This window comes from Cricetulus griseus, assembly GCF_003668045.3.
Source record: "Cricetulus griseus strain 17A/GY chromosome 1 unlocalized genomic scaffold, alternate assembly CriGri-PICRH-1.0 chr1_1, whole genome shotgun sequence".
Taxonomy (NCBI): domain Eukaryota; kingdom Metazoa; phylum Chordata; class Mammalia; order Rodentia; family Cricetidae; genus Cricetulus; species Cricetulus griseus.
Genome location: NW_023276807.1, coordinates 225,001,528 through 225,027,666, shown reverse-complemented (window position 1 = coordinate 225,027,666; position 26,139 = coordinate 225,001,528). Strand labels below are relative to the sequence as shown.

At 45.2% G+C, this 26,139-nt stretch overlaps 2 protein-coding genes and 1 long non-coding RNA gene across 7 annotated transcripts in view; 2 read left to right on the top strand and 1 right to left on the bottom strand.

Annotated features, from left to right (window-relative positions):
* Nucleotides 1–12,062, top strand: part of Piwil2 (piwi like RNA-mediated gene silencing 2) — a 52,143-nt gene extending 40,081 nt beyond the window's left edge. Inside the window, exons 20-22 of one of the 2 annotated variants that reach the window (XM_027390207.2) lie at nucleotides 8,050–8,303; nucleotides 9,169–9,276; nucleotides 11,236–12,062. In XM_027390207.2, the coding sequence (XP_027246008.1) occupies nucleotides 8,050–8,303; nucleotides 9,169–9,276; nucleotides 11,236–11,392 (519 nt within the window). In that variant the 3' untranslated portion in view covers nucleotides 11,393–12,062. The remainder of the gene's footprint in view (nucleotides 1–8,049; nucleotides 8,304–9,168; nucleotides 9,277–11,235) is intronic. The other variant, XM_035452329.1, reaches the window with a different exon arrangement.
* LOC107977815 lies at nucleotides 12,036–18,421 on the bottom strand. The gene is made up of 3 exons (XR_003480130.2): nucleotides 18,083–18,421; nucleotides 16,483–16,654; nucleotides 12,036–12,876 (listed from the first exon to the last, which is right to left on the bottom strand). It is a non-coding gene; the product is annotated as an uncharacterized LOC107977815 (long non-coding RNA).
* Nucleotides 18,401–26,139, top strand: part of Slc39a14 (solute carrier family 39 member 14) — a 46,436-nt gene continuing 38,697 nt past the window's right edge. For 2 of the 4 annotated variants that reach the window (XM_027390204.2, XM_027390203.2), the window contains exon 1: nucleotides 18,401–18,548. The gene's annotated coding sequence lies outside the window, so the exon portion shown is untranslated. The remainder of the gene's footprint in view (nucleotides 18,549–26,139) is intronic. The other 2 variants (XM_027390206.2, XM_035452330.1) reach the window with 2 other exon arrangements.

Here is a 26,139-nt window from a genome sequence, read left to right as displayed (position 1 = left end):
CAGTGTCACATTGTATGTGTGGGGAGTCTACTCTGGAATCCATGACAGCAGCAGCATATCAGTTCATCATTCGGAAGAAGTAAACAACCAGTTAAGTCTTTGAATTATGAGGAAAAAATACAAGACATTTTTATATTTTATTATGATAAAGAGTATATTCCAAGCACTGGGAATGTTGAGCCAGGAAGATCTTGAGTTTGAGGCCAGCCTAGGCTACATAGTGAGATCCTGCCTCAGAATACTAAACAAGACCTAGGTACATAGCTCTGTCAGGAAAATGAGGTAGAACTGGCTTAGTGTGGGTCCTGACCCAGTGGCTGCTGTTCTGTGGCTCTTGAGTGTGGGGTATGGAAATAGGGTCTCTGTGTAACTCAGGTTGATCTAAAACTCCCCATACCGCAGGCTGGCTTTGAATTGTTATCCTCCTGTCTCATCCAAAAGCACCGATATGCTCCAGCACATCCAGCTATGCCTGCTATTCTAAGAGGGGAATTGGATGCAGATGCAGAGAGAATACCATGTGAAAGTGCAGAAACAGATGAGCCCCACCCCGAGCTCCCCCTGAAGAAACAATGCTGAAGATAGATGCAAAGTTCCAGTGTTGTAGCTGCAGCCAGTGGCAGCTTGAGGGGTTACAAACAGATAATCTTCTCTAGGGCCTTCAGAGGAAGTGTGGCTCAACTGACACTTTGAAAATCTTTTTAAAAGGGGGTCTCAGTCAGGCCTGGTGACATACACCCTAGGAGTCAGAGTCAGGCAAATCTCTTGAGTTAGAGGTCAGACAGGTCTACAGAGTGAGATCTAGGACATCTAGGGCTACTCAGAGAAACCCTGTCTTAAAACAACATCACTGGATCTCAGATATTCCTGGCTGGCCTCAAACTCACTGGATAGCCAAGAATGCTGTTGAGTTTCTGATTGTCTTACCTCTATCTCTCAAGTACAGGGAATCTTGGGGTGCCCCCCACACACACATACTTTATGCAGTGCTGGGGTCAGATGTGGGGTTGATGTGTGCTAGTCAGCACTCTACCCCCACTGAGCTATATCCTTAGCCCACTGCTTATATCTTGATTTCATCTTGCAACTTTCAGAACCATAAGATAACAAATGTCTGTTGTTTGGAGCCACCCAGTTTGTGGTTCTTGGTAATAACAGTCATGGGGAAACTACTACTTTATTTTTCATCTTCCAGGGGAAGCAGCTAGTTTACATTTCTCATGAGTATGATGCCACTAGATATAGAGGTTTTTCATGAAGGTACTGGGTAACGTAGATTGAAGTCCTGTTCTGAACTAGCCTTACATAACTTTAGTAAACTCACCTGGTCATTATACAGCAGTAAGAACACTGTTAATTGCAACTTCATACTAGAAGTCCCAATTAATGCAATGAAGAAAGGAAGCTGAAGTTTACTTCTCCAAAATGTTTTCATTTTAGTCTTGAATGGCAATGATGTGTGTAGTTTTGTTTGAAGTTCAGTTGTATAAGAAAGGAAACTGTTAGGGATGGAGAGATGTCTCCATGGTTAAGAACACTTGTTATTCTTGCAGAGGACCCAGGTTTGTTTCCCAGTATCCACCTGGTGATTTACAACCATCCCTCTCCAGTTCCAGGGGATCTGAAATCCTCTTCTGAACTCTGAGGGCACCAGATAGCACACACATGGAAAACATACATGCAGGCAAAACATTCATGCATACAAAATAAATCTAAAAATAGTTTAGAAAGATAGGAAACTATGTTTGGATATGGTTTGAGTGCTTCCACAGCTTCATGAATTAAAATTTGATTTCCGCTGTGAGCTACTGATAGGCTGGCATTTTAATCTGACTATGGTGTTTAAAGGTGTGGCCTCTAATCCCAGCACTTGGGAGGCAGAGGCAGGCAGGTCTCTATGAGTTCAAGGCTAACTTGGCCTATATAGTGCATTCCAGGCCAGCCAGAACAACATAGTAAGACCCTGTCTCAAAAAAATTGTAAGATTCACATGTGGATAGCTATAAAACTTATGAAGAAATAAAAAGAATTCTTTCTTCATTGGTAGACTTTATGTTATCAAGGTATCAGTTCTTCCCAGCTACAATGGCAGAGTCAGTGGAATCCCAACAGTTCTTTTGTGGACATCAACAAAGTGATTCTGAGATTTATGTTGAGAGTCAAAAGACACAGGCTAGACAACAATACCTAAGTGCAGTCTGGAGACTGATGGCTACAGAACTTGACCATAAAGCTGTGATAATTAGGACTGTGATTCTCATGGGAGGATAATAGAGAGTTAAGGGGGAAAAGCAGCTCAGAAATATACCAGACAAGTATAGTCGTATAACCTTTGCTAAAGGAATGGAGGAAAGTCCGTAGGAAACTGCTGCTAGAACAGTTGGCCTTAAACATGCAAAAAAAGTAATAATAAATCTTTGCATATCCTTTACTTCACGAAAATTAGCTCACACAGTGCCCCCCACACTTATGCCTAAAATGTAAGACCCAGAGGCAAGCAATTATGGCTCAGTAGTTAAGAGTTCACACTGCTATTGCAGAGAACCCAAGTCCCCAAGTTTGGTTCCCAGCACCTTGATCAGGTGGCTCACAATCACCTGTAACTCCAGTTCCAGAGGAGCTGAATTCTTTGGCCTCGATAGGCACCTAAAATAATGAGTACACATTCACACATAGATGCTTATGTAAAATTGACAAAATGATATGATTCTTTCTAAAGATGCAAAATCCAGCCAGCTGCTTTTCATCTTGTACAATCACCAGTGGCTGATAGTTTTAATGCCAGCACTCAGGATGCTGACACAGTCCTTCCACAGTTTAAGGCTTGTCTCAGCTACATTGAGAAACGCTGTCTCAAAAAAATAAAAAAAGGCAAAAATGGCCTGGTGTGGTGGCTCATGCCTGCAATGTGTAATTCAGCAGTTGGGAGGCATAGACAAGAGGGCTGTGTCATGTGTTGGATGTCTATCTCTCTAGGAGTGGAGGAAGTGGTGGTACACACTGGAATCCTAGTATGTGGTGCTAAGGTGGAAGAATTTTGCCTTGGCTTTGAAGCAGACCTTGGCTACATAATATTCTGGCCAGCCAAGGCTTGGCTACATACATAGAAAAGCCCTGTCTCACTGCACTCTGTTTCCTCTAAAGTAGACAGAAGACCAGAACTAACATGAAAGCATGCCACCAGATGTCAGGTAAGCATGTGGAAGAATGTTCAGCCTAACCCTAACCCTGTCACAAAGCAAAACAGTTACAAAGTTCAATGCATATTAGCATAAATGGCATTGAAAATGAAAGGTAACTACTAAAGTTTGAGTGAGACTGATGCTGCTTTATTTTATATGCTTGCAAGTGGCTATAATACCTGACTTAAGTGTTGGAAAGATATGACAGTCTACTGCAATACCACACACACATCATTTACTCTGCAAAATGCTACTATAATTTATGTCAAAATTTCTCATGAAAATGCCTCAGGGTGTGCTAGGGACAAAGCTTGGTGACAGAGTGCTTGCTGGTTTGATCTCCAGCAGGAGAGAAGTTTCCCACAGAGCCCATCCTGAGAGTCCCCTGTCTGGCCCATCCAGTTCACAGCACTCCTGTCCAGCCACCTGGACTAAACATGCTCTTCCTGGCCACTCCAGCCTCACAAGGCTGAGTACCAGCATCACCTACCACTTGCATGTGAAAATCCAAACAGGTTTGACACCTGCCTCTGCAGCTTTATCCCTCATGACTGAGCCCCTGAGCCTGACTTGATCTGCTACTGACTTGAGCTTTAACAGTTCTGGCCTGAGCTCTGACTACTGCAAAGTGAAATTGCTCCAGCGCTGCCTCAGCCTATGGCTGATGTAACCTAAGGGCCGGACCATTTTTGTTTGTTTTACTTTTATTTTGTCTTACGTAGAGAGTCACTATATTTGTGTACGTCTCACTGTGTTGTACAGTCTACTTTGAGCCTTTTCACATACTCTTGCCTTAGTCTCCAGACTATTGGGATTAAAGCGGTATGCTGCCATGTCTGACTTCTGGGTGTTTTTGATGGACATCTGATCCTAGAAAGCAAAACAGGGAAGTTCCTGTGGCCTGTGAGCCAATGTTGTCCCTACATTTCAATGCCAGCTTCCCTTCTCTCACATAGTTAGGAGGAGGTTGGGGTTCAGCATTACCTTGAGCAAATGATTGCTGTCCAGGGGTGATCTACCTGACTCCTGTCTAGCCCCTCTTGTGCTGCTGGAGATGGAGCCCAAGGCATTGAATATGCTAGGAAAGCACTCTCCCACTGGGGCAAGCCTCCTGCCCTGCCCCAGCCTCCCCCAGGTGGGATTGATTATAGGTGTGCACCACCATTCCCAGCTCTTCTGTGTTTTCGGGGTCCTAAGTTGAAGGGATCTTGTGACAGCCCCTCTTACTTCTCTGCAGCCTGTTTTTGCAGTCTGTCAGTGGAGGAACCTTAAAAATCTCTCCAGCATCATGCCTTAGACAGCTACAACCTAGCCTTACTGCTACTTGTTTAACACTCCCCACTTTGCCTGCCTGAATGTCTGCCACCCGTGTTCTGTATGTCCTCATAGTGTTCCCCCTTACACTCTCCTGTTTCTACAGTGGTTTACTTTTTCTTTTATTATTTTTGAGATAGGTTCTCAGGTAGCACAGGCTGATCACCAAACTCACTGTGTAGCTGGGACTGACCTTGAAATTTTGATTCTTCTATCGAACACAGGCTTCGTGCATGCTAGAAAAGCACTTAACAGCTGAACTTTGGCCAGTATTGTTTCACTTACCCCTTTATGATGGTGTTTACAGTGTTCTGGGGATATTTGCTCTATGTGTTGGGCTCCCAGATCTCATTTGACTTCCATGAGGATTTGGATGTTATCAAAATAATTTGGGGTTTTTTTTGTTTGGTTTTTTTTTTTTTTGTTTATTTATTTATTTATTTATTTATTTATTTATTATGTACGCAGTGTTCTGTCTGTATGTATGCCTGCATGCCAGAAGAGGGCACTAGATCTCATTACAGGTGATTGTGAGCCACCATGTGGGAAACTGAACTCCTGCTCTTCCTCTGGAAGAGCAGCCAGTGTTCTTAACCACTGAGCCATCTCTCCAGCCCTCAAAATAATTTTGAACAGCTAACAGAGTTGGGAGTAGAGACAGGAGGACTGAGAGTTTTAGGACAGCCTCAGGTACACAGTGAGTTGGAGGTCAGCCTGCACTAGATGAGACCCTGTCTCCAAATGGACAAAATGATTTTTTGCCATTTTATGAGGCAGTGCAATGGCTGACACATTTGTTTTGTGAATGAGTGGAGCCTCATGTAAAATAGCATTCAGCTTAGAAACTGTGCTACTCACTGGACCCTTCCAACTGCCCAGTGCCAGGAGCATCTGGGCTTACACTGGTCATTTAGTGTGCAATGTATCTAGTGCACAGATGGATGCAGTTATCTTGTAGGTTTGTGATTGGCCTTATATGGTGACCCTTCCCATATGAAGTAAGGACACATTAGATGACCCAGAGAATTTTAACATTGTCGACTAGGTATAAGTCCATAGCTTGAAGCTGGTCTTTCAGTTGTGCTGGAAGCTGACATGGTCTGGTGCCAAACACTCACAGGTTAGCACAGGCTAAACACCGAGGGAGTGGCAGAAAACACTTCAGGTGAATCTGATATCCATTTTTTTCACTCCACTAACTTCATTGTGTCTTTTCTCTGTGATTCCAAGTATCTTCTTGACCTAACTTGATCTAAACTTTGACAATGAAAAGTTAGTTTGAAACAGGGTCTTAGGCTATGTAACCTAGGCTGGCCTTAAGTTTACAGTCTTCCTGCATTGTGTGTACTAGAATTATAGACATTTACTGCCACACCCAGCCCCTACAGCCTTTATACATATATTTATATGTTAAAAAAATATATGTCATCTTATACCAGTGTGTGTGATCTATGTGTGTGTGTCTTTATCAGTCTCCAGCTTGTTTTTGAGATAGAGAATCTGCTGGAACCCGGAGCTCACTGTTGGCTGTGAGTATCTGGGATTCTTCTATCTCTGTTCCCAAGGCTGCTATACCCAGCTTTTTATGTGGGCCCTGGGGATCATGATTGTACAGTAAGCTGTTTATCCACCGAGTCACTTCCCCAACCAGTGTGTTTATATTAGCATGTACATATAACTTCTTTCCTCTCCACCTTGAGAATGTAGTGAGGTGTTGTGGGAATTCATTCCACTGTTAGCTTTGGGATACTGGCCTTATCAGCCTGGCTTGTCTAGTTGGTAGAGCATGAGACTCTTAATCTCAGGGTCGTGGGTTAGTGCCTCACATTGGGTGCCAGGTTAAGTGTGAAGGTGTAAAAACTTATTAAAGGGCACAGTGAAAAAGACAAACTCACAGAGAGTAAGGCTGATGCTGCCCACCACAGATCCCATACCACCTATATGCCCTTTGTAGCCCAAGAGTGGGCTCGCCCTCCTCCCTCCCTCCCTCCCAATGCTGGCCTTCTGGGGCTGAGAAACTCTAGTTTGGGGTCACTTTGAATACAAGACTGTCTGTTACTGGGAGGAAGGAGAGGATTGAAATCTTGTCACATTAAAAATGGGGGGGGGGTTGTGAGGCAGAAAAAAGAGTACCACAAACAAGGATATTAGCTCCAGTAATTGTAAAGTTGTTTTTAAATGTTGGACTATTTGAGGTTTCTCATAAAGGGGAACATTCATTTTTAAAGAATTTTTTGAAACAGGGTCTCTTTATTTAGCCCTGGCTGGCGGAACTCACTATGTAGGCAACTTGGTCTTAAACTCACAGAGATCCACCTGCCTCTCCTGGAGTGTTGGGGTTAAAGTTGTGTGCTTGAAACCCTGAATGAAAACTTAAGAAGATGCTTGGAGGAAATGTAAGACCAGATCTACAGCACAGCCTAGGCTAACCTGCAACTTACTCTGTAGCTTAGGCTGGCCTCAACTCCACAGCAGTCTTCCTGCTGTGGACTTGTAAGAGCCGGGATTGCAGACTCAAATCACCATGCTCAGCAAGATCAGTTTTGGAAAAGGGTTTAAGATAAAATTTTCTTGGAGTCATCCTTATAGAAGGAAATGAGTATTTAGGCTTTACTCGTGATTTACCTTTTAAGGAACAAGAACCTGTATTAAACTGTAATCAGAACTGAAGTCAAATCAGTTTCAAGGGGATTTCTAACTTAGAATGGACCTGAATGCAGTCTCAGAGCTGATGCAGAGAAAACCCACTATTTTATTAGTTATCATAAGTGTATCTGACATTCTGCTTGTCATGGGACATTAGTGAAGAACCTGTCACTTGTCAGCAACTTGGGATGTTACTTACATGTCAAAATCTGAGTCTATATTCCTGTGTTAGACCTTCCTTAACACTTCCGGGGTCTTTTCTGGACAGTTGTCAGCATTAAACCCAAGTCAGATAAACACTGACTCACCTTTTCTGGCCATTATCTTTGTAAAAAAACTTTGAGTCTTGGCTTCCTCCTTCCTATCTTTGTAAAAAAAACAAAACAAAACAAAACAAAAAACAAAAAAAAAAACTTTTGAGTTTTTGCTTCCTCCTTCCCTCTCTCCTTTCCTCTTCCTTCCCTCCCTGCTCTCTCCCTTCTTTCCTTCCTTTTTCCAGAGACAAGATTTCACCATATGGCCCAGGTAACCTAGAACTCATGGTGATCCTCCTGTATCAGCTTTTCAAATGCTGCCTTTGCAGGTGTTTGCAGCCATGTCAAGCTCCTGCCATTGCCTTTTAACAGTGTTGACTATGTTTGAGGGTGGGCTGTGAGCATGTGACTCATAATTGCCACACCTTGCTTTCATGTTTTATAGTACCGTAGCTGTATCAAAGCCTGTTTGCTATTCTGAACAAATCTAGAAATGGTTAGACGCTTTTGGCATGCTTGGCAGTCCTGTGCTTTGGGCTCACTGCTATAGGGCCCAACTGCCAAGTCTCTAGCCTGCACCATGGGTGTGAGCTTTTCACTGTGGTCCTTGAGCCAAGAGCCCTTGGAGTCACCTCCTCCAGGTATCATTTCAGGTGAACCACTGTCTCCCAGAGAAGATCGTGGTGTACCGAGATGGAGTGTCTGATGGCCAGCTAAAGACAGTTGCCAACTACGAGATTCCTCAGCTGCAAAAGTGCTTTGAAGCCTTTGAAAACTACCACCCCAAGATGGTGGTCTTTGTAGTTCAGAAGAAAATCAGCACCAATCTCTACCTGGCCGCTCCTGACCACTTTGTGACCCCCTCCCCTGGGACTGTGGTCGACCATACCATAACCAGCTGTGAGTGGTAAGTAGACAAAAATGGGCATCCCTGGTTGAGGGAGAATAAGCTGGAGATGTTGCCTGAATATTCCTGGAGAGGTGTGGGATGGAGTGCTTATGTTCTAGTGTTGAAGCAAGCAAGATCTGATTGAGCTCAGTGATGGAGCAATAGTCCTGTGTGAGCTCAGGCTCATCTCTACCAACCACAGACAGACATGCACGTGTACACACACAAGCACACATGCACAGACACATACACATGTATGCACACAAGCACACATGCACAAGCACTTCACCACAAAGATGTGTTCCGAGCTCTAAATTAAAAAAAAAAACTTTTTTGAGACCGGGTTTCTCTGTATTGTCCTAGCTATTCTGGAACTGGCTCTGTAGACCAGGCTGGCCTCTAACTCACCAAGATACCCTTGTTTCTGCCTCCCAAGTGCTGGGATTAAAGGAATGCACCACCACCACCCAGCTAAAAAAATGTTTTTAATGACAAAGCTTTTACTTCTTATGTGTACTTTTCCTTCTCTTTGTTCCTTTTGAGATGGGGGTCTCATGTAACCCATACTGCATCCTCCAAACTTTCTATGTAGCCCAGGCTGATCTTAACAGATGGCTTTGCCTTCTTATCCTCCCCAGGGCTGAGATTATATACATGAGTCTACACACACACACACACACACACACACACACACACACACACACGGTGTCCTTTTGTGGATTATATCCATGAGCCTACACACACACACACACACACACACACACACACACACACTGTCCTTGTGTGTAATTGGCCGTTTCCTTTCTGAGCCCCGTGTGATAGGGCTGCAGTGATCTTGAAATGCCTCCAGTGGTTTCACCAGTTGGTGCTCTTTCTTTGCTAGGGTGGATTTCTATCTTCTTGCCCACCATGTGCGACAGGGCTGTGGCATACCTACACACTACATCTGTGTCTTGAACACTGCAAACCTGAGCCCTGATCACATGCAGAGGTAAGCCTGTCAGAAATGTACTTGTTCTCACTGGTTTCCCAACTTAGCTAAGACACTAGTCACTGTCTCTCAAGATAGTAGTTAATCCTTTTAGTTTGTGAGTATGTGTGTGTATGCGTGCGCGCTCATGTGTGCACGTGTGCATAGGTCTGGAGGCTGAAGTCAACTTCAAGTGACTTTTCCTAGCAGCTGTCTACTTTGATTTTTGAGACAGTGTCTTTCACTTGGATCTAGAGTTCCAGCTAGACAAGGTCTCTGTCTCCAGTGTTGAGATTACAAGCACACACCACGTGGTTGCTGGGAGCTGAGTTCCGGTCCTCATAATTGTGCAGTAAGCACTTTACCAACTGAGCTGGCTACCAGTATTTCACCCCTTGACTCTCCCAGGTCTTGATAATAGTCATTATCTTTTTGAGGAGTGATTTATAGCCCTGCTTTATGTTAAAAATCACTTGAAGAGCTTTAAGAAAATGGGTGCCTGCCAGCCCTTAATCCTGTGTGTTATAAAGCGTTGGTATTTGCTTAATTTGTTTCAAAAAAATGGTCTTGCTGTGTTGCCCAGATTGGTCTCAAACCCTTGAACTGAAGTCATGTTTCTAACTCGACCTTCTCAGTAGCAGAGATTACAGGGCACACTACCACGCCTACTGGCTTTTATACTTTAACAGACTGCCCCAGCTGCATGTGTTAACACATGCTCAGAATGTTACTACTCAAGAATGCTCTAGTCAGAAAAGCTAGAATCACCAGCCTGAAGGACATAGTTAGTTGCAAGTCAGTCCCAGCTATATAATAAGACCTTGTCTCAAAAAGCTAGCTAGGCTGCGTGGTGGTGGTGCACGCCTTTAGTCCCAGCACTGAGGAAGCAGAGGCAGGGGAATCTCTGTGAGTTTGAGACCAGCCTGTTCTACAAGAGCTAGTTCCAGGACAGCCTCCAAAGCCACAGAGAAACCCTGTATTGAAAAAACAAAAAACAAAAAAAGCTACCTAGCAGCCGGACAATGGTGGTGCATGCCTTTAATATCAGCATTTGGGAGATGGAAGCAGGCAGATCTCTATGAGTTCGAGGCCAGCCTAGTTCAAAAAGGGAGTTCCAAGACGGCCAGGGCTGTTACACAAAGAAACCATTTCTTGGAAAAAAAACAAAACAAAACAAAAAACTAGCTAGGTGAAAGATAGCCACTGTAAATGACTATGGCAGATAGCCACATTTATGATGTACAGACCCACTAGACTGGTAAATGCTCTTTTAGCCTTTTCCTGTAGAGAAAATAGGTTTTTCCCTTGTGGTGTTTTTCTTCTTTCATTGTATTCTGTTTTACATGTACAGTGTTTTGCCTGCATGCATATATGTATACCGTGTGTGTGCTTGATGCTTGTGGAGGCCAGAAAAGGGTATCAGATCTCCTGAAATTGGAGTTGTGGATGATTGTGAGCTGTCATGTGATTGTTGGGAACCCAAACCTGGGTCCTCTGAAAGAGCAGCAAGTGCTCTTAACTGCTGAGCTATTTTTCCAGCCCCTTCTTTTTTTAATTAAAAACAAAAACAAAAAAACAGGGAAATGCCTAAATTGAGAAGATACCCATCCTTTGGCTTAAGTGGAAATGTAAACAATTCCAGATAAAAAAATAATGATTTCTCTCTCAGACCTAGTGGCTCACACATATTTTCCCAGCACTCAAGAGGCTGGGGCAGGAAGATCATTGACAGCTAAAGGACAGCCTGGGCTCCTGGCGTTCTAAGCCAGCCTAGGCTAGAGAGTTGAGAGCCTGTACCCCCAAAACAAACCAACCAAACAAATATAAAACCAACAATTCCTGAAAGTGGCATTAGGTTTCCCAGAATTCCCCCAGTTTGTTGGTGGGTGTGCTATGTGTATCCCCAAGAGAGTGAAACCCTGCCCCCACCACTAGGTGAAGGTGGAAGTGATAAAGAACACCTTTTCATCTTAACTTCAGGTTGACTTTCAAACTGTGCCACATGTACTGGAATTGGCCTGGTACTATCCGAGTTCCAGCTCCTTGCAAGTATGCCCACAAGCTAGCCTTCCTGTCTGGACAGATTTTGCATCACGAACCAGCCATTCAGCTGTGTGAGAACCTGTTCTTCCTGTAACTGGCAGCATGGACACTGGCTATAAGGAGCAACTGGACTGCAGCTCCACTCATTCTTACAGAGTCAGCAGAAACGGCCATAGGGATTTATGTTGGCATTTTCTCTTTCTCCATCCTTGTAGAATTAGATTTCTGTTCTTCCTTTAACCCTGACGTTATAGCAGAGTGTGGTGGTACATGTCTGTTTCCCCAGCTCTTGGGAGACTGAAGCAGAAGGATCTTTAGTTCAAGGGCAACCTGGACTACATGGTGAGTTCCAGGCTAGTCGGGGTTACAGAGTGAGACCCTGTCTCAAAAAACAAAAACAAAAACCCCCATGCCTCCAAAGCCCACAACAAAACCAAGCCCTGATGTCAAGGAAGCAAGTTTCTAGGTACCAGCTACAAGCTGCCTTGCTGCCCTTGTAGAACACAGTGGTGTTGGCAGCACCGCTGCTGTGTGAAGGAAGCACGGCATCAGGAATGTCTAGGGGGCTGGGGCAATGACAAAGCATTTTCTTAGCATGTAAAATCCTCCTACCAAATAAGTAAAGACAGAAAAACTAGCTTCCAAGGCAGCATGGGCATCAGTTATACCTGGAGGTCATGCCTACAGGACCATTCTATTTCTGGTGCCAGAAGTGATATGAAGTCATTGCAGACATCTAAATAAGAGAGCTACTTTATTTGTACATCTGGGAGGGCTATAGAAAGGCCTGTGCAGCATAATGTTTTAGAGCGCACAGCTGTGTGCATGTGTGAAAGACATGTAGTTAAACCAGCTTAAGGCATAGTCAAGCCCTTGAACCCACTTGTCCAGGGAAGTGAGTGCGGCTATCCTGGCTTCCTTCGATTCCAGCTGAGGCTGCTTTTCTGGACCTTTCAGCCCTTGACAGATGCATGCATGCACACACATACACCTTTGCTCTTTGTGACTGATCATCAGTAAATTTGATCAGAATACATGGGAAGGATTCAGCAGAGCTAGGAACATTCTGGATGGAGTGTAGATATTTCTGCAAATATCTATAAATGAGATTTTGCAAGAATCTCTTCCAGCTGTGGGCTGATGCTGCTTGGAATTTTTCAAAATCCAGGTTCAGTCTTCTCAAAGTTGGCTTGGGCAAATGTGATACTCTCACTTGAGTGAGACATGTAGGAAGTTATCCCCAGGCCTGTGGGCTTCAGCGGTTTGGGGAAGCTTTGGTTTTCTGTGTGGTTTTCTTCTTTTTTTTTTTTTCCCCTTCTGTTTCAGAATCTTCAAATCTCTTCAGGCTTAAGTGGATCATCCCTTTACTGGGGTTTAAAAGCTAATTTTACTTAACCTTTTCAAATTCGCATGTATCTATGTATGTTTTGGGGTGATGGATGGATGGTAAGGGACTGAGCAGAAATACTTATTTTAAATGCCAGTGTGTGAAAAGAAGAGCTTCATCATGAAACAATGAAGAGAAACTGGGCCTTCCCGTAGTCAGTGTTAGAATGCTCTCCAAGCACGTGCCAGGTCCTGGATTTAAAGAAGACACGGAGAAAGCCTTTAGTTTGTTGCAGCATCCTGAGCTGGGAAGGGATGAGTGTTGGGGTTCTCAAATGCACCCCTGGTTTTTTTTTTTTTTTTTTTTTGGAGTCTATGACCAAGGCTAGGCTGAGACCTGAAATGTAAAAGCCACAGAATTAAACAGAACAGACTGAAAACTGGGTCTTTAGCTGAACTAATTCCACTTTCTGATTTCTTTGGAAGTAGTTTGAGTTTGTCCTTAGAAGGTGCTGTCCCCAGCACTCCTTTTCTCTTTAGGTAGAACAGATACTTAACGGTAACGCCAGAATGTCTGTACTTTCTATACCTGATGTTGTTGCTTTGTTTTTCAGTTTCAGTGCCAAGCAGTTGAGCCCTGTGGTGTAAAATAAAAACAATCTATGTGTGTAGTCGTGTCTGAAAGAATGTGGTTTGTTTATTAAATGGCTATAATGCTTTTTCTTCAGAGAGAAGCAAAAGTTAGTGTTACTCATCTCTTATTTTGCATGTTGGGGACAGCACCACTGGTAGCCAGGTGGTTTCCCCTGAGCAGGCTGGGGACCAGACAGTAAGGCACTGAAGTTTTGAGTATGTGCTTAAACTGTTTGATGGTCTTAACCTTTGCTGTCAGCTCAAGTTTCAAGTGTCTTCTCTACCATTAAAAACTTTTTAAAAATTAATTTACTTATTATATGTAGGGAGGTAGGGAAAAACACTTATCACAGTGTATATAATAATTTTTAATTTTTGAGATGGAGGCCTCACTGCATTGACCAAGCTGCTCTTGAGCACTTAAACATCAGTAGTCCTTCTTCTGATCTTCCCAGGGAGCTGTACTAGACTTAGGTGTGTGTTACACACCCTACTAATCTTTTATAAAGAAAGGTCAGTGCAGAAATTATAGAAGACAAAAAATAACAGAAAAATAAACAAACCCCTAAGTTGTCTTTTTGAAAAGACTAGCAAAATGGGCAGACCTTTAGCTAGAATGGTGACTAATAAAAGGGACGACCAGTGAGATGGCTGTATACATGCCACCAACCCTGGGATCCTGAGTTCAGTCCTTAGACTCACATGGTGGGAGGAGAGAACTGATTCCCCCTAAGTTGTCCTCTGACTTGCACACACTCACTGTATCATCTATCCATACACAAAATAAATGTAAAAAATATTTTAAGGGTGTTAGAGAGAGGGCTCAGAGATTGAGTGCTGGTTCCTCTGCAGAGGACCTGGTTTAGGTTCCTAGCACCCAAATGCTCACAGCCTTCTGTAGCTCTTGTTCCAGGGAATCCAGTACCCTCTTCTGACCTCTGTGGAGACCAGACATGTATGTGGCGCATATATATGCACACAAGCAAAAATACTCATACACGTAAATATTATAAAAAAATAGAATAAGAAGAATCAAATTACCAAAAGCAGAGAAAAAGGTTATAAAATACTGGAATACTGGTAATATGTGTTTGCTCAATTAGAATTCCCATTGATAATTACTCCAGAGCCAAGTGTTCTCCCAGTTGCATTTTGTATGACCGGGTTAGAAGCTCCTATATGATTCACAGCTGAGGTCACTGACCATCATCTGAGCTTTGCCTAGCAGCATAGGGTGTTTACTCATGGGCCCTTGGGTCCTTCAGCCTGATTTTAGGATGAGGGACATCTTGATGTTTTCTCTGATCCTCTTAAATGTTAAGTCCTATTAGAACATAGAAAAAAACCCAGAAAATACCCCCAAAGAACCCCAGAGGAATTTATAACTAACAGTCTGAAAAAGGCTGTGAACTTTTGGCCAAACCAATATGGTTCAAAATTGTTGGGAAGGATGAGGAGTCTTGGCTGCCCGGCTCATCCCCTGCTGTCTTGTGAACACAGTTGACTCGGGACTGTGGCTTTCTGAGTCTTCAGCCCCACCCTTGCACACTACATGATGGGTATCTCATTTCTTTGGCTTCTTCTGCAGGGCCGTTCCCCTCACCTCTTCTACGGGAAAGCTGTCTGCATGTGTTGGCAGGGCCATGGCCATGTCAGTTTCTTGTGTTCAGTTCCCTTAAATATTGCCCAACATCCAATTTTGAGGGAGCTGCTAGCCAGGCCAAATATTTTTAGAGAATCTTTTATGTGCAAACCACTATATTATGGGGTTCAGGTACAGATTGAAATCTCTTATAATCAAGGCAGGTTAAGGGCTAACGATAGGGATAGAAATAAAATACTTCGGGTTCCAGTAAGATGGCTCAGAAAGTAAAGGCACTGCTTCCAAGCCTAACCACCGGAGTTCAATCTCCAAGACTCACATGGAAGAAAGAGAGAACCAATTCCCTGCAAGTTGTTCTCTGACCTCCACACACGTGTCATAGTGCCCAAGTATGTACAAACACATACAATAAATGAATAGATAAATATAATAGAAAATAAAAAGCTTGTATTAGAAATGAAATGCTTTCAAGCAAAAATTACAAGTTCCATAAATCATATTAATTCTGTAGGTCACAAGCCAACAATGGTTACAAAATCAAATTTAGTGGGTTTGTTGTTAGCCTTGAAGTCATAGAGCTCTGACTGCTCTTGCCTCTTGAGTGCTGGGGTTAAATGGATGGGTTATCATGCCTGGCCCTTTGTTTTGTGGTCCTGGAAATTGAACCCAAAGCTTTAAGCATGCTAGGCAAATGTTCTACCAAAGGAGCTACACTCTTAGACCCTATGTTATGAAATTTTTGCTTGGTATATTATTTACACTGGAGTTGTGGCACTATATTATTTTTATTTTAATTTTACATATATGAGTGATTGCCTTTATACCTAAAAGTATACCATGTGTGCACAGAGACCAGAACAGGGTGTGTGTGGGGGGTCAGATCCCTCCAGAACTGGAGTTACAGAGGGTTGTGAAACACAAAGTACATTGCCTTTTTAAAGATACAGGTTTCCCAAAAGTCTGAAAGAGTAGATCTGATATACTTCAGAACAACTAAGAAACTAAGAGAAAGACCAAGTGGAAAGGTGGCGGGTGAGAGGGAAAAGGGGAGGCGGGTAGCATAGGGCCCAGGCTCCAAACTGTCAGCATGTGTGGTGAACATCACTGTCATGAACAAGGTAGGACCTAGTCTAGGTATGTCATCTAATCAGGACATGCCTCCTGAAGAAATGTATGTGGGGGCAGAGGCAGAGACTTAGGACCTCTTGATTTTGAGCTATGTTAATGATTAATTGTATTGCTCTTGTGTGTAGCTTATCAGCTTGAGATAGCTTATCAACTCCAGTTGCCCCTGTGGACTTTGACAGTTCTACAAACAAGTGACAATGCCACACAGATAGGTCCTGAGATGGGGTGTCAGTCACCCCTCTCTTTCCCGCTAGTACTTTTTGTTTGCTTGCTTGTTTGTTTGTTTGTTTGGAGGCAGGGTTTCTTGTAACCCTGGTTGGCCTCTCACTATGGAGCTGAACTGGCCTTGAACCCTTGATGTTCTTGCTTCACTGACTAAGTGCTGGCATTACAGAAGCCACCATGCCCAGCTCTCCTGTGGACTCTCTGACAGCTGCTTAATGCAAGCTGTAGTACTGACACCTTGCCTGGAACCCTGTGGGATGTGTACTTACAGGCTTCTCCTATTCAGCTCTGTGTACTTGAAGTATCTGATGCCTTATCTCTAGGTGGGCTTCTTGTTCTTCTTATATATGCCTTTGAGGAAAGGCCTGATGGGGGACTGACCTTTCCTGACAGCCCATTGCACTTTGGAGCCCAAGTGGATGACATAACGTCTGAAAAACACTGTAAGTTTAAACAAGACAAATATTCAGTGTTATTACAGAGTTGAAGGGGCTCTGGAGGAAATTCAGCAAGAGCTATCATTATCTCTGAACCACTCAAAGTAAATGAGAGGGCTATCACAGCTCTCCCCCTTACCCACTGGAGCACTGTAATTACATAGTAAAGATAAATGAATTTTAGAAGAACATAGTGACCAGAAGAAGCTGGATGGCCTCAGTACCTTTATATCTTTTTTATATGCTAGGTAAGATACTGATTAATCAATTTACAGACAGGTATCTCAGTCATGGCCTCAAACTCATTATGGGACCAAATGGTGATTTTAAACTAGTGTTCCTTCTGTCTCTACTTCCCAAGTGCTGCATTGCAAGAGTGCATTACCTGACCTGGTTTTGCTGGTCTCAAACCCATGGCTTCATGCAGGCTTAGGCATGCACTGGACCAACATGTACCCAGTCTACCTTTTACCTTTTATTTTGAGAAAGGGTCTCATGAAATTGCCCCAGCTGGTCTTGAACTTGAGATCCTCCTGCCTGCAGAATAGCTGAGATTATAGGTCTGCACCACCAGGACTGGCTGTTACCCCCACCCCTCACTTTAGTGCTTCCCCAATTTTCTTTAGCCAGCCTTGAAGAGCAAGCTGCCACTGACCACTGGGTCCTTCCTGCCACCTGTTCTAGGAACTCTGGGTTCCTTTCCTATTCCTTTTTTTTTTTTTTTTTCAAGACAGGATTTCTCTATGGCTTTGGAGGCTGTCCTGGAACTAGCTCTTGTAGACCAGGCTGGTCTCGAACTCACAGAGATCTGCCTGCCTCTGCCTCCTGAGTGCTGGGATTAAAGGCGTGCACCACCCGGCTCCTATTCCTTCTTGAGGGAACCTTCCCCAACACTTGGATGCTATCTCTCTACTGCACAAATCTAGAGATACTCATAGACACTTTCCCTGTGCTAGAACAGCAGCATGGGTACTCACTGGCTCCAGTACCTTTTAAAGTACTTCCAGATGGTAAAGCGCTAGAGGAAATAATCCTGCTAACGTCCAGCTGGATAGAACAATAAGAGTTTAATGGGTGGTTTATTTTTCTCAAGAAATTTGCATATCCGAGGCTCGATATCCAACACAATAGGCCTTCCCTACAGCGGAAGAGACTCCCTCCTAAGACAATCCTCAAACAAAACCTAAGGCTTGACTGGCTCCATAGGAATCTGATTACTGCGAAAGTGGTGCGAAAATCTGAAAAACCTGAAATGTGAATATAATCTTTTATTTGGATCATGACAAGACCTTTTGGTTCTTTAGTTGGCTGGGGCATGCAAAGGAAACATTGTCTATGGGTTGCTCCACCTGCTTAGAGAACATTTTAAAATTGGGGAAAACAGAAAGAAGCCTCTTAGATTCATCAGCAGGGTTAAAATACAGATACCTACCAAGAGAGGTGCTCTCTACTTCAGGATGGAGGTCAGGCTATGAGAGTTTCCCACAAAGGGCACAGAAGGACAGATGGGAGGTTTCCAGAGAATAAAGGAGCCTGCAGGGCCTCTATGAGTCAAGCATGTAATTTGAGAGGAAGGGTGGATGAGGCCGTGAGAGTAGGATGCGAGTCCGGGATGCACAGCGATAAAGGACCAGGTTGGCTGGAGTAACTGGACGCTGCTCCCTGACCGCCCCACGTGGCAGGCCGCGGGGGAACGGGGCGGGGCGGCAGGCAGGGGCGGGTCCTGCCGTGACGCGCGGGGTATATGGCCGGGCATGCGCACGCGGCGGGGGCCGGACGCAGAGAGGGGGCGCGTGGCTGTCGGCTGGGACGCACCCACTCAGTAGCTGTGTCGCCGGCTGCCCCGGGGCCTGGATAGTGAGGCTGCGTGGGCCCGACTGCCGCCTGGAGGACTGCAGGTGAGGACTGAGCGGACGCTCTCAGGATGGGAACCCGTGCACCTCCGGGCTGGGCGACACTGTATGGGGGTTGGGGACACAGGCACACCGAGGACCAGGATCCTTTCGGGAGGCCGCGCACTCCCTGAGCCGGGTCCTGGTGGCACCTGATCGCAGTGCCACGGTGGCGAGGGAAAGGAGGTCACAGCGCTGTCCCTTCGGCTGGAGGGCCTGGGATGTGTGAGCCAGAGAAGGGCGCCCGAGAGGTCGATCGATAGCTGCGCGGAAAGATTGAGATTGGCTTTCTAGAGCCCGGGGACACAGAGCGCAGAGGAAGCTGAGTAGATGGGCAGATCGGATGCTCTGCGGTGGCGGCTGCTCGCATGGGACTCTGGTGTCTGGACCTTGCATTCCAGGAGCCTGTGTGCCCTCTTCCCTGCCCCCCCCAACCCCCCGCCAGACCATCCTCCAGCTGAAGAGTGATGACTGATTCTTACGGTTGGGTTGGGCTGGAATGGAGAACCGCAAGGGAGGCATCGCTCTGATTTCCCGCTTGGCTAACGGCAGAGATGGTTCTTGGACTCTGTTAGGTTGGGACTGACTAAATTAGGTGGTCTGATTACCGGCTGCTCCCTCTCGGAGTTTTAGGGCTACGGCCAAAATAGCCATTCATATTCATCTTGTGATCCCGTGGTGGGATCGCAGCAGGAAAACCTCTCTGGCTTATGGGTTTAGTTTTAAGAATCTGTGTGTCTCCCCGGGCCTAGATTCCAAACCAGTCGGACTGTCCAAATAGTTATGTGGCGTGTATGGTCCAGATGACTCTGAGTATGATTTGGTGAGAGGCAAAGTGCTTTCCTGTAGCCTAAATGGAAGGGTAGGGGCAGGAGCAACGCTGGCAGAACCCCTTTTCCTCTGGGTCTGGGGTTGTGGCATTAGCCTTTTTACCCAGCTAGCCACTGGTCATTGGGGTGCGGTACTTGCTGGGGGTGTTGATTTTAGAGAATGGTGGAAACTGGCCCCAGAGCAGCCACCCTGACCTCGGTTCAGCGACCTTGGGGAGGGTTCTGGTTAGTCCTGAGGCCAGCCTGAATTATTTATCCGAAATATGTACAATTCCATAATCCTTGCCTATTAAAACAAACCTTAAACACTGAGGAGTTCCAACATGCCTCATTGGCCAAGCAGCCGGAGGAATAGCGGGAATCACAACTTTCAACAACTGGAGTTAAAAGTAGTTTTTCTGTTGTTGACTCATTTGATCTCTTTGTCTGTGGTGCAAGCGGGAGATGGAGTATGGGTCTTCTTCCTGTGACTTATCCCTGTGTCCAGAGGCACCAAATTGACCCAGGACATGGGCTTTTCCAGAAAGACCATGCCAGAACACTTCTTGCCGCTATATCTGTCTTTTTGTTGTTCACCTGCACGGTGTAGAGGCCCAGATAAAGGGGATAAAAGGACCTAGAAATTGGCTAAACCATCTAATTTGAGTGAGGGAGGTCTTTCATTTAGACAAGAGAATTGAAGGCTCCCAGGAATCCAGAGCTCTGTTGCAAACCCAGTGTTGGTGGTGAAGGCTCAGGTTCCCTTGTACAGAGTTTGGTTTGCACCCTTCCACCAGCCTGCAGGTGAAGAAAAATTAAGTGGCAACACAAGAGGTCTCCTTGCTAGTTGGAGTAGTTTAGAGAAGGGAGCTCTCTGTTAGAGGTGAGGCGCTGTGGCAGAGTGCTCAGGTCTTTGGAGCTAGATGAATGTCTGTCCAAATCCCAGCGCCATCACTCTCCAACAGTGAGTCTGTTCTCACTGACTGACTGGTGGAACGTTGTGGTCATGTCTGGAATGTGGTTGGCGCCTTGGTAGTGCCACCATTTTGTGGGTTTCGAGTCTCAACAGCTTAAGTAGGCTAGGTTGTAAGGATGATGGGAACCCAGACATAAGGTGAATTGTCTCCTCCTTAGCAGGGTATAAAGTGTCCCTTGTCCTCCTGGGGAGACTGCTTTTCTGTGGCCTGCCATTGGGCAATCTTAGGCAAGATGGGTATTTTTCTGCCTTGAGTGTGTTCCTTCTCAGGGTTTAGTGATGGCCAGGAAGGACTCCACCTCAGCCCCCAGCAGCGCCTCTCTCTCTCTCTCTCTCTCTCTCTCTCTCTCTCTCTCTCTCTCTTTGTAGGATGCTTGTCAGTCACAGGATGGGTCCTGGTTTCAAAGGCTCCTTACACCCTCTTCCCTGCATCCCAAGCTAATCCCTAGTGGGGCGGAATGTATTGCATGTGCTTCCCTCCCCTATCCGCCACCCACCACCCTACCACTTGTATTCTCTCTGTTCCATTTAATGCCTGAACAAAGTAATATCTTGCCATTTTGCAGAGCCACAGGCTGGCTTGTTATCTGGAGTGACTTATAAAAATACTGGATCCATGTTAATTGGTGTCCCCAAGTGACATTGCTTTCGAGTGGCAGAGACTTATTGGGGAATACCAAAGAAGTGTTCTGCTCCCCACCCTTTAAATATGGCAAATTTACCGATAGTCCTGTGTTTTCCTTGGGAATACTGGGAAGGGGTTCGGTTATTGCTCAGTTGGACCAAGGGAGGGGGTTTCTGCTTCTGCCACAGTAGTTTGTTTGGGGAAGCCCCGTACTTCTTTCTCTTGTAGACTCTGGAGGAAAGAGAGGGTTCCAAGAGAGCAGGGAAGGAGAAAAGGGTCATGCTATCACCCCCACCCCCTTAGAGTCTACAGTGGGCCTTCTCTGACCTCCAAGCTGGCGGCTGTCTGAATGCCAGGAGATAAGAAGTCCAGAGTCTGCTAACTTAGGACTGTTGCCAGCCAGGGCCCCATGGTTGTCCATCACAGGAACTCCAAACCCCAACTGCCATGGAGTCTCCAGAGAGGGCCATTGGTTGAGACCAGCCCAGATGGGGAAGCAGAGCCCCCTACTGGGCCTTCCACTTTATATCAGGCCGGAGGCCTGGCAGGTATAGATCTCACCTGCCAGGGGAGCTCTCACACCCAGCCATGGCAACCAGAGCTCTGCATTCCACAAGCCCTCTAACTAGGGATGGTGGAATAAAGTTATGCTCCTCAATTTATTATGGTTGAGTCCTAGAGCATCTCCTGGGGCATTCCATACCATCATAAAAGCATCCGTTGAAAGTTGTGAATTAAGGGGTGAGAGTATATGATTAGTATAGCTCTTCGTGGAGTTGGATTATTATTATTGATATTATTGTTATGTTCTTTTGAGACGGGGTTTCCCTGTGTTACAGTCCTCACTGTGCTGGGACTGGCTCTGTAGACCAGGTTGGGCCTTGAATTCATAGGGGGTGATGGGAGGGGTACTGTGGGATGGCTCAGTAGATAAATGTGCTTGTTGCTGGGCTTAACATTAAGAGTTGGATCCCCAGGACCTACCCGGTGGAAGGAGAGCACCAACTCCCTAAAATTGTCCTCTGACTCATGCCTGTGTGTACACAAGCACACAAATAAATGTAAACAAAATATTTTTTACCAAACCTATATGTGTTTGTACTCATTTAGGTCCGCCTTCTAGGACCTAATGCTAGGCTCGTAGCACTTTGTGTCCTACAACAACGTGACCCCTTTGGGTTTAGTCCCCTGATTAGACTTGGAAATTGTATACAAGAATCACACATGTTGTGCAATGTTTGTACACTGTGTGAAGGTGCACTGCTGTGATTGGTGTAATAAAAAGATGAACGTTCAGTTGCTAGCAGGGAGGTATAGATGGGACTTCCAGGCAGAGAGAGAGGAAGTAGGGGATAATCTAGGTGCAAGGGGTATGAGGAACGTATCACCTTGTTTCCCTTGGGTTGTGGTGCTAGGGACAGAATCCAGGGCCTTGTGTACACTAGGCCACGTTCTGCCTGTGAGCTGCGTTTCTTTGTTTTCTTTGTGAAGCAATGTTCACTAGGCTCTATAATCAGGAAGTTCAAAGCCTAGAACAGCGAAGAATGAAGGTGTTCATAGCCGTGTTCCCCCACCCTGCCTGACATTGCCTGCCACTGTCCGAGCGGCTGTTATCAGTACCTCCCCATTCAGCCGTGTGTTTGCATTCTCTGTTACAGCTGTGTAGTATTCCATAGTAAAAGGGCTGTCACCTTTTACATCTGTGTTAACCGCCTGGATTTCCATCATTTTTCCATTACACACAGGGCTGCAATGAATAACTTTGCACACAAGTGTCACTTCCTAAGCACGTCAGTGTAGAATAAGTCTTGTGAAGTGGATTTCCTACGCAGATGGTTAAATACAGCCTATGCAAAAGGTTAGATACAACCGTTTAGTTAGCATTCACTAAAAAAATGGCATTTACAAACTGTATTCAGAATCCTATTTCCTTTAGGTAACACCTGATTTAAATTTGTAATTCTTTATTTTTATTTTTGTAATTTGTGTAAGTTATTCATTTTCATACTTTAAAAATTTTAATTTTAGCCAGGTGGTCATGGCGCATGCTTTTGAAACCCCAGCTCATGGGAGGCAGAGGCAGGCGGATCTCTGTGAGTTGGAGGCCAGCTGGTCTACAAAGTGAGTTCCAGGACAGCCAGGACTGTTACACAGAGAAACCGTGTCTCAAAAAACAAAACAAAAATTAATTTTATGTGTATGAGGGGTTTTTTTTCCCTGCATGTCTGTTCACCACTTTCATGCAGTGCCCACAGAGGCCAGAAGAGGGCGCAGGATTCCCCTGGAACCGGAGTTACAGATGGTTGCTTGTTGGATGTCCTTTTCCATTACACTTCATTTTATTTACTTATTTTGGAGATTTTTTTTTTTTTTTTTTTTTTTACTTTTTTGTGTGTGCTTACGTAGGTGCAGGTGGAGGTCCAAGGAAGGCGTCAAATCCCCTGAAGTTGGAGTTACAGGCCTTTTCCTTCTGAGACAGGGTCTCATGCCTGGAACTCCTATGTAGCTCAGATGGTTTGAACTTAAGTGGTCCTCCTGAATGCTGGGATTACAGGTGAGCCACCATACGCAGCTGTTACTTTAAACTTCTGATATTGACTTTAGATGTACTAAAGAGTTGTAGAGATAGATTTCCTTCCCCAGGGGTTTATTTACCAAGAGCAGGAAATCAAATATTGACACAGCATTATAGACTGTGAGTCTTTTTAATGTCACAATGCCTACACTAATATCCTTTTTCTGGGTTCAGGGACTGATGTACCACCCACATCACACTGAGTTGGTGTTTCTCCTTAGTGTCTCCTCCAGTCTCTGTGATATAGGTTCCCTGATCTTTTCTAGGTTGCACTCACTCATTTTGAGCAAGAACGTTGTCCAAGAGTGTTGATGTTACTTTTTTAGGTTCATAATGAGCATTCAGTGTGTGTGTGTGTGTGTGTGTGTGTGTGTGTGTGTGTGTGTGTTGTGCACAGGGGACAGGGAGGTTGTTCTTTCTTTCCACCTGTGAAGGCCAGGGTCTTTGTTTGTTTGTTTCTGCCCATGTTGCATACTCCAGGCTAACTGTCCTGCAAGCCTCTAGGAGATTCTCCTGTCTCCATCTCCCATCTTACCCCAGGAGTGCTAGGATAACTGATGCATGCCATCACAAACCATGGTATTTGGATATTTTTATGGGGGTTCTGGAATTGAACTCATGATGTTTGGCTTGCAGGCTGATATTTTTTACTTGCTGAGTTGTCTTGTTTGCCCTCCAGTGAGTTATCATGACTCAGTGACCCAGGGTAGGGAACCATCTTGTATCCTGGTCCTGTCACCCTCAAATTGTAGCAACCATCTGTGGGTCTTGTTTGCAGAGTGGTCACTGTGTTTGCCTAACAATTCTGTTTGCCCCTTTCCTGCTGCATTTGTTAATTGAGATTCTGCTGAAAAGGAAGAACTGACCCTTCTCTTGTGTTAGCTTTATTCTGGGGTTAGGATCTCATGGTCATTATTTATGACTCACCCTTCCCATTCCCCCCTGCCTTTTGTGGTATTGAACCAAGGGCCTCCCATGTGTGGGGTAAGCTCTCTCCCAAGGAGCTGAGTCTATCCCTGGCCCACCAATGGCCGTTTTAAGAGCTTCCCTGTTACCTTTTGTGATCTCTGGATAAGTGCCTTCCCCCAGCAGAATTTTAATGCCACAGGATAGCCCTTGTTCATCTCATCACTTCCCTCTTCAGCCCTAGAACCAACCACTTCTCCAGTGAGCCTGGTGGAGAGATTAAGGTCTATTTGTTGGACGTGCCATTAGTCACTACTGGGGTTATCTTTGTCTCTAGGCCCTTTTAGCAGAGAAAGCTGGGAAGTATATAATGACACTAATCCATAGGTGTCTGCCTCTCTGTGTGTTGTATGATTTAGAAAAATCTTGAGCAGGGTCTCTTGTGGCCACTAGCTATGTATTTGAGGATGACCTTGGACTTCTGATCCTGCTGGGAATACATACGGCATCTGGTTTACTCAGCCCCGGGCTTTAACTCAAGGTTTCATGCATGCTGGGCAAGCACTCTACCAGCTGAGCTACGTACGTCCCAGCCCCTCTGTTCACATTATAAACCGTGTCTGTACTGATACCTCGTGTTTTTCAACCTCACACCATAAATTCACTTTATAAGTCTTTCCCCTGTCATTTATAACTTCCTTCTTCAACGGTGAAAAGCTCTCAGCCCCTGTCAGATTGTCGGGTTGTAGGTTATCTGTTGATAGCGCTTCTCTTCTCCTGACACTGACCTCACCACACGCCTCTGTGTGGACTGTAGATTTGACTTCACTGACCTTCCTGATGATAGAATCCAGACGTAGGGGCCAGTGTCCCTGCCTAACATGGACATATGTACCTACAGTGGCATCAGGGTTAGTGAATGCCGAGGACATAGTCCCTTCTGACTGCCCCACTGTGCCCTCATGGCTCTTCCCGCCACTTGCATCTGCCTTTCTCTCCCTCCCTCTCTCCCTCCCTCCCTCCTTCCCTCCCCTCCCTCCCTCCCTCCCTCCCTCCCTTCCTCCCTTAAAAGCTCAAGGACCATTTTATTAGAGTTTGAGAGAAAAACGGGACAGTTGAGCTACAGAACTGACACTTGTTGGAAGGAAGGGATGAAGAGGAAGAAACTCACGTCTTTGGACATTCCAGCTATAGACATTTACAAGCAGCTGTGGAAAGGGTGTGGGGAGGGTCTTCAGAAAAAAAGAGCCTGACTTTTTAGGCCAAGTTTGCTTGGGTTTTTGTTTTTGTTTTTATTTTTATTTTTGGCTGGTATCCAAAGAAAAGATAGAAAGGGAAAAGGAAAAAATATGTATACTTTTGAGTTAGAACTCAGCAGAGTGTGCTGACTCAGCAGTGAAGATAGTAAGCAACAGCCACGTCCTTCAAAGTTTTCTTTGTACATCGATTGTGTGTGTTCACGCACACACCTGTGCAGAGGTCAGAGAACACCTGGCTAGAACCGATTCTCGCCTTCCCTTCCGGGTTCTGAAAGTGGAACTCAGGTCGTCAGGCTTGGGGCCAGTGCTCTTAGCTGCTGCGCCATCCCCCAGTCAGCATCTGTCTTTTGAGATGGGGGTCTCTGCTTAAACCAGGCTGGTCTCAAACTCAGAGATCTTTGTGCCTCCGTGTCCCCAGTGCTGGATTTGTAGGCGTGTGACACTTGC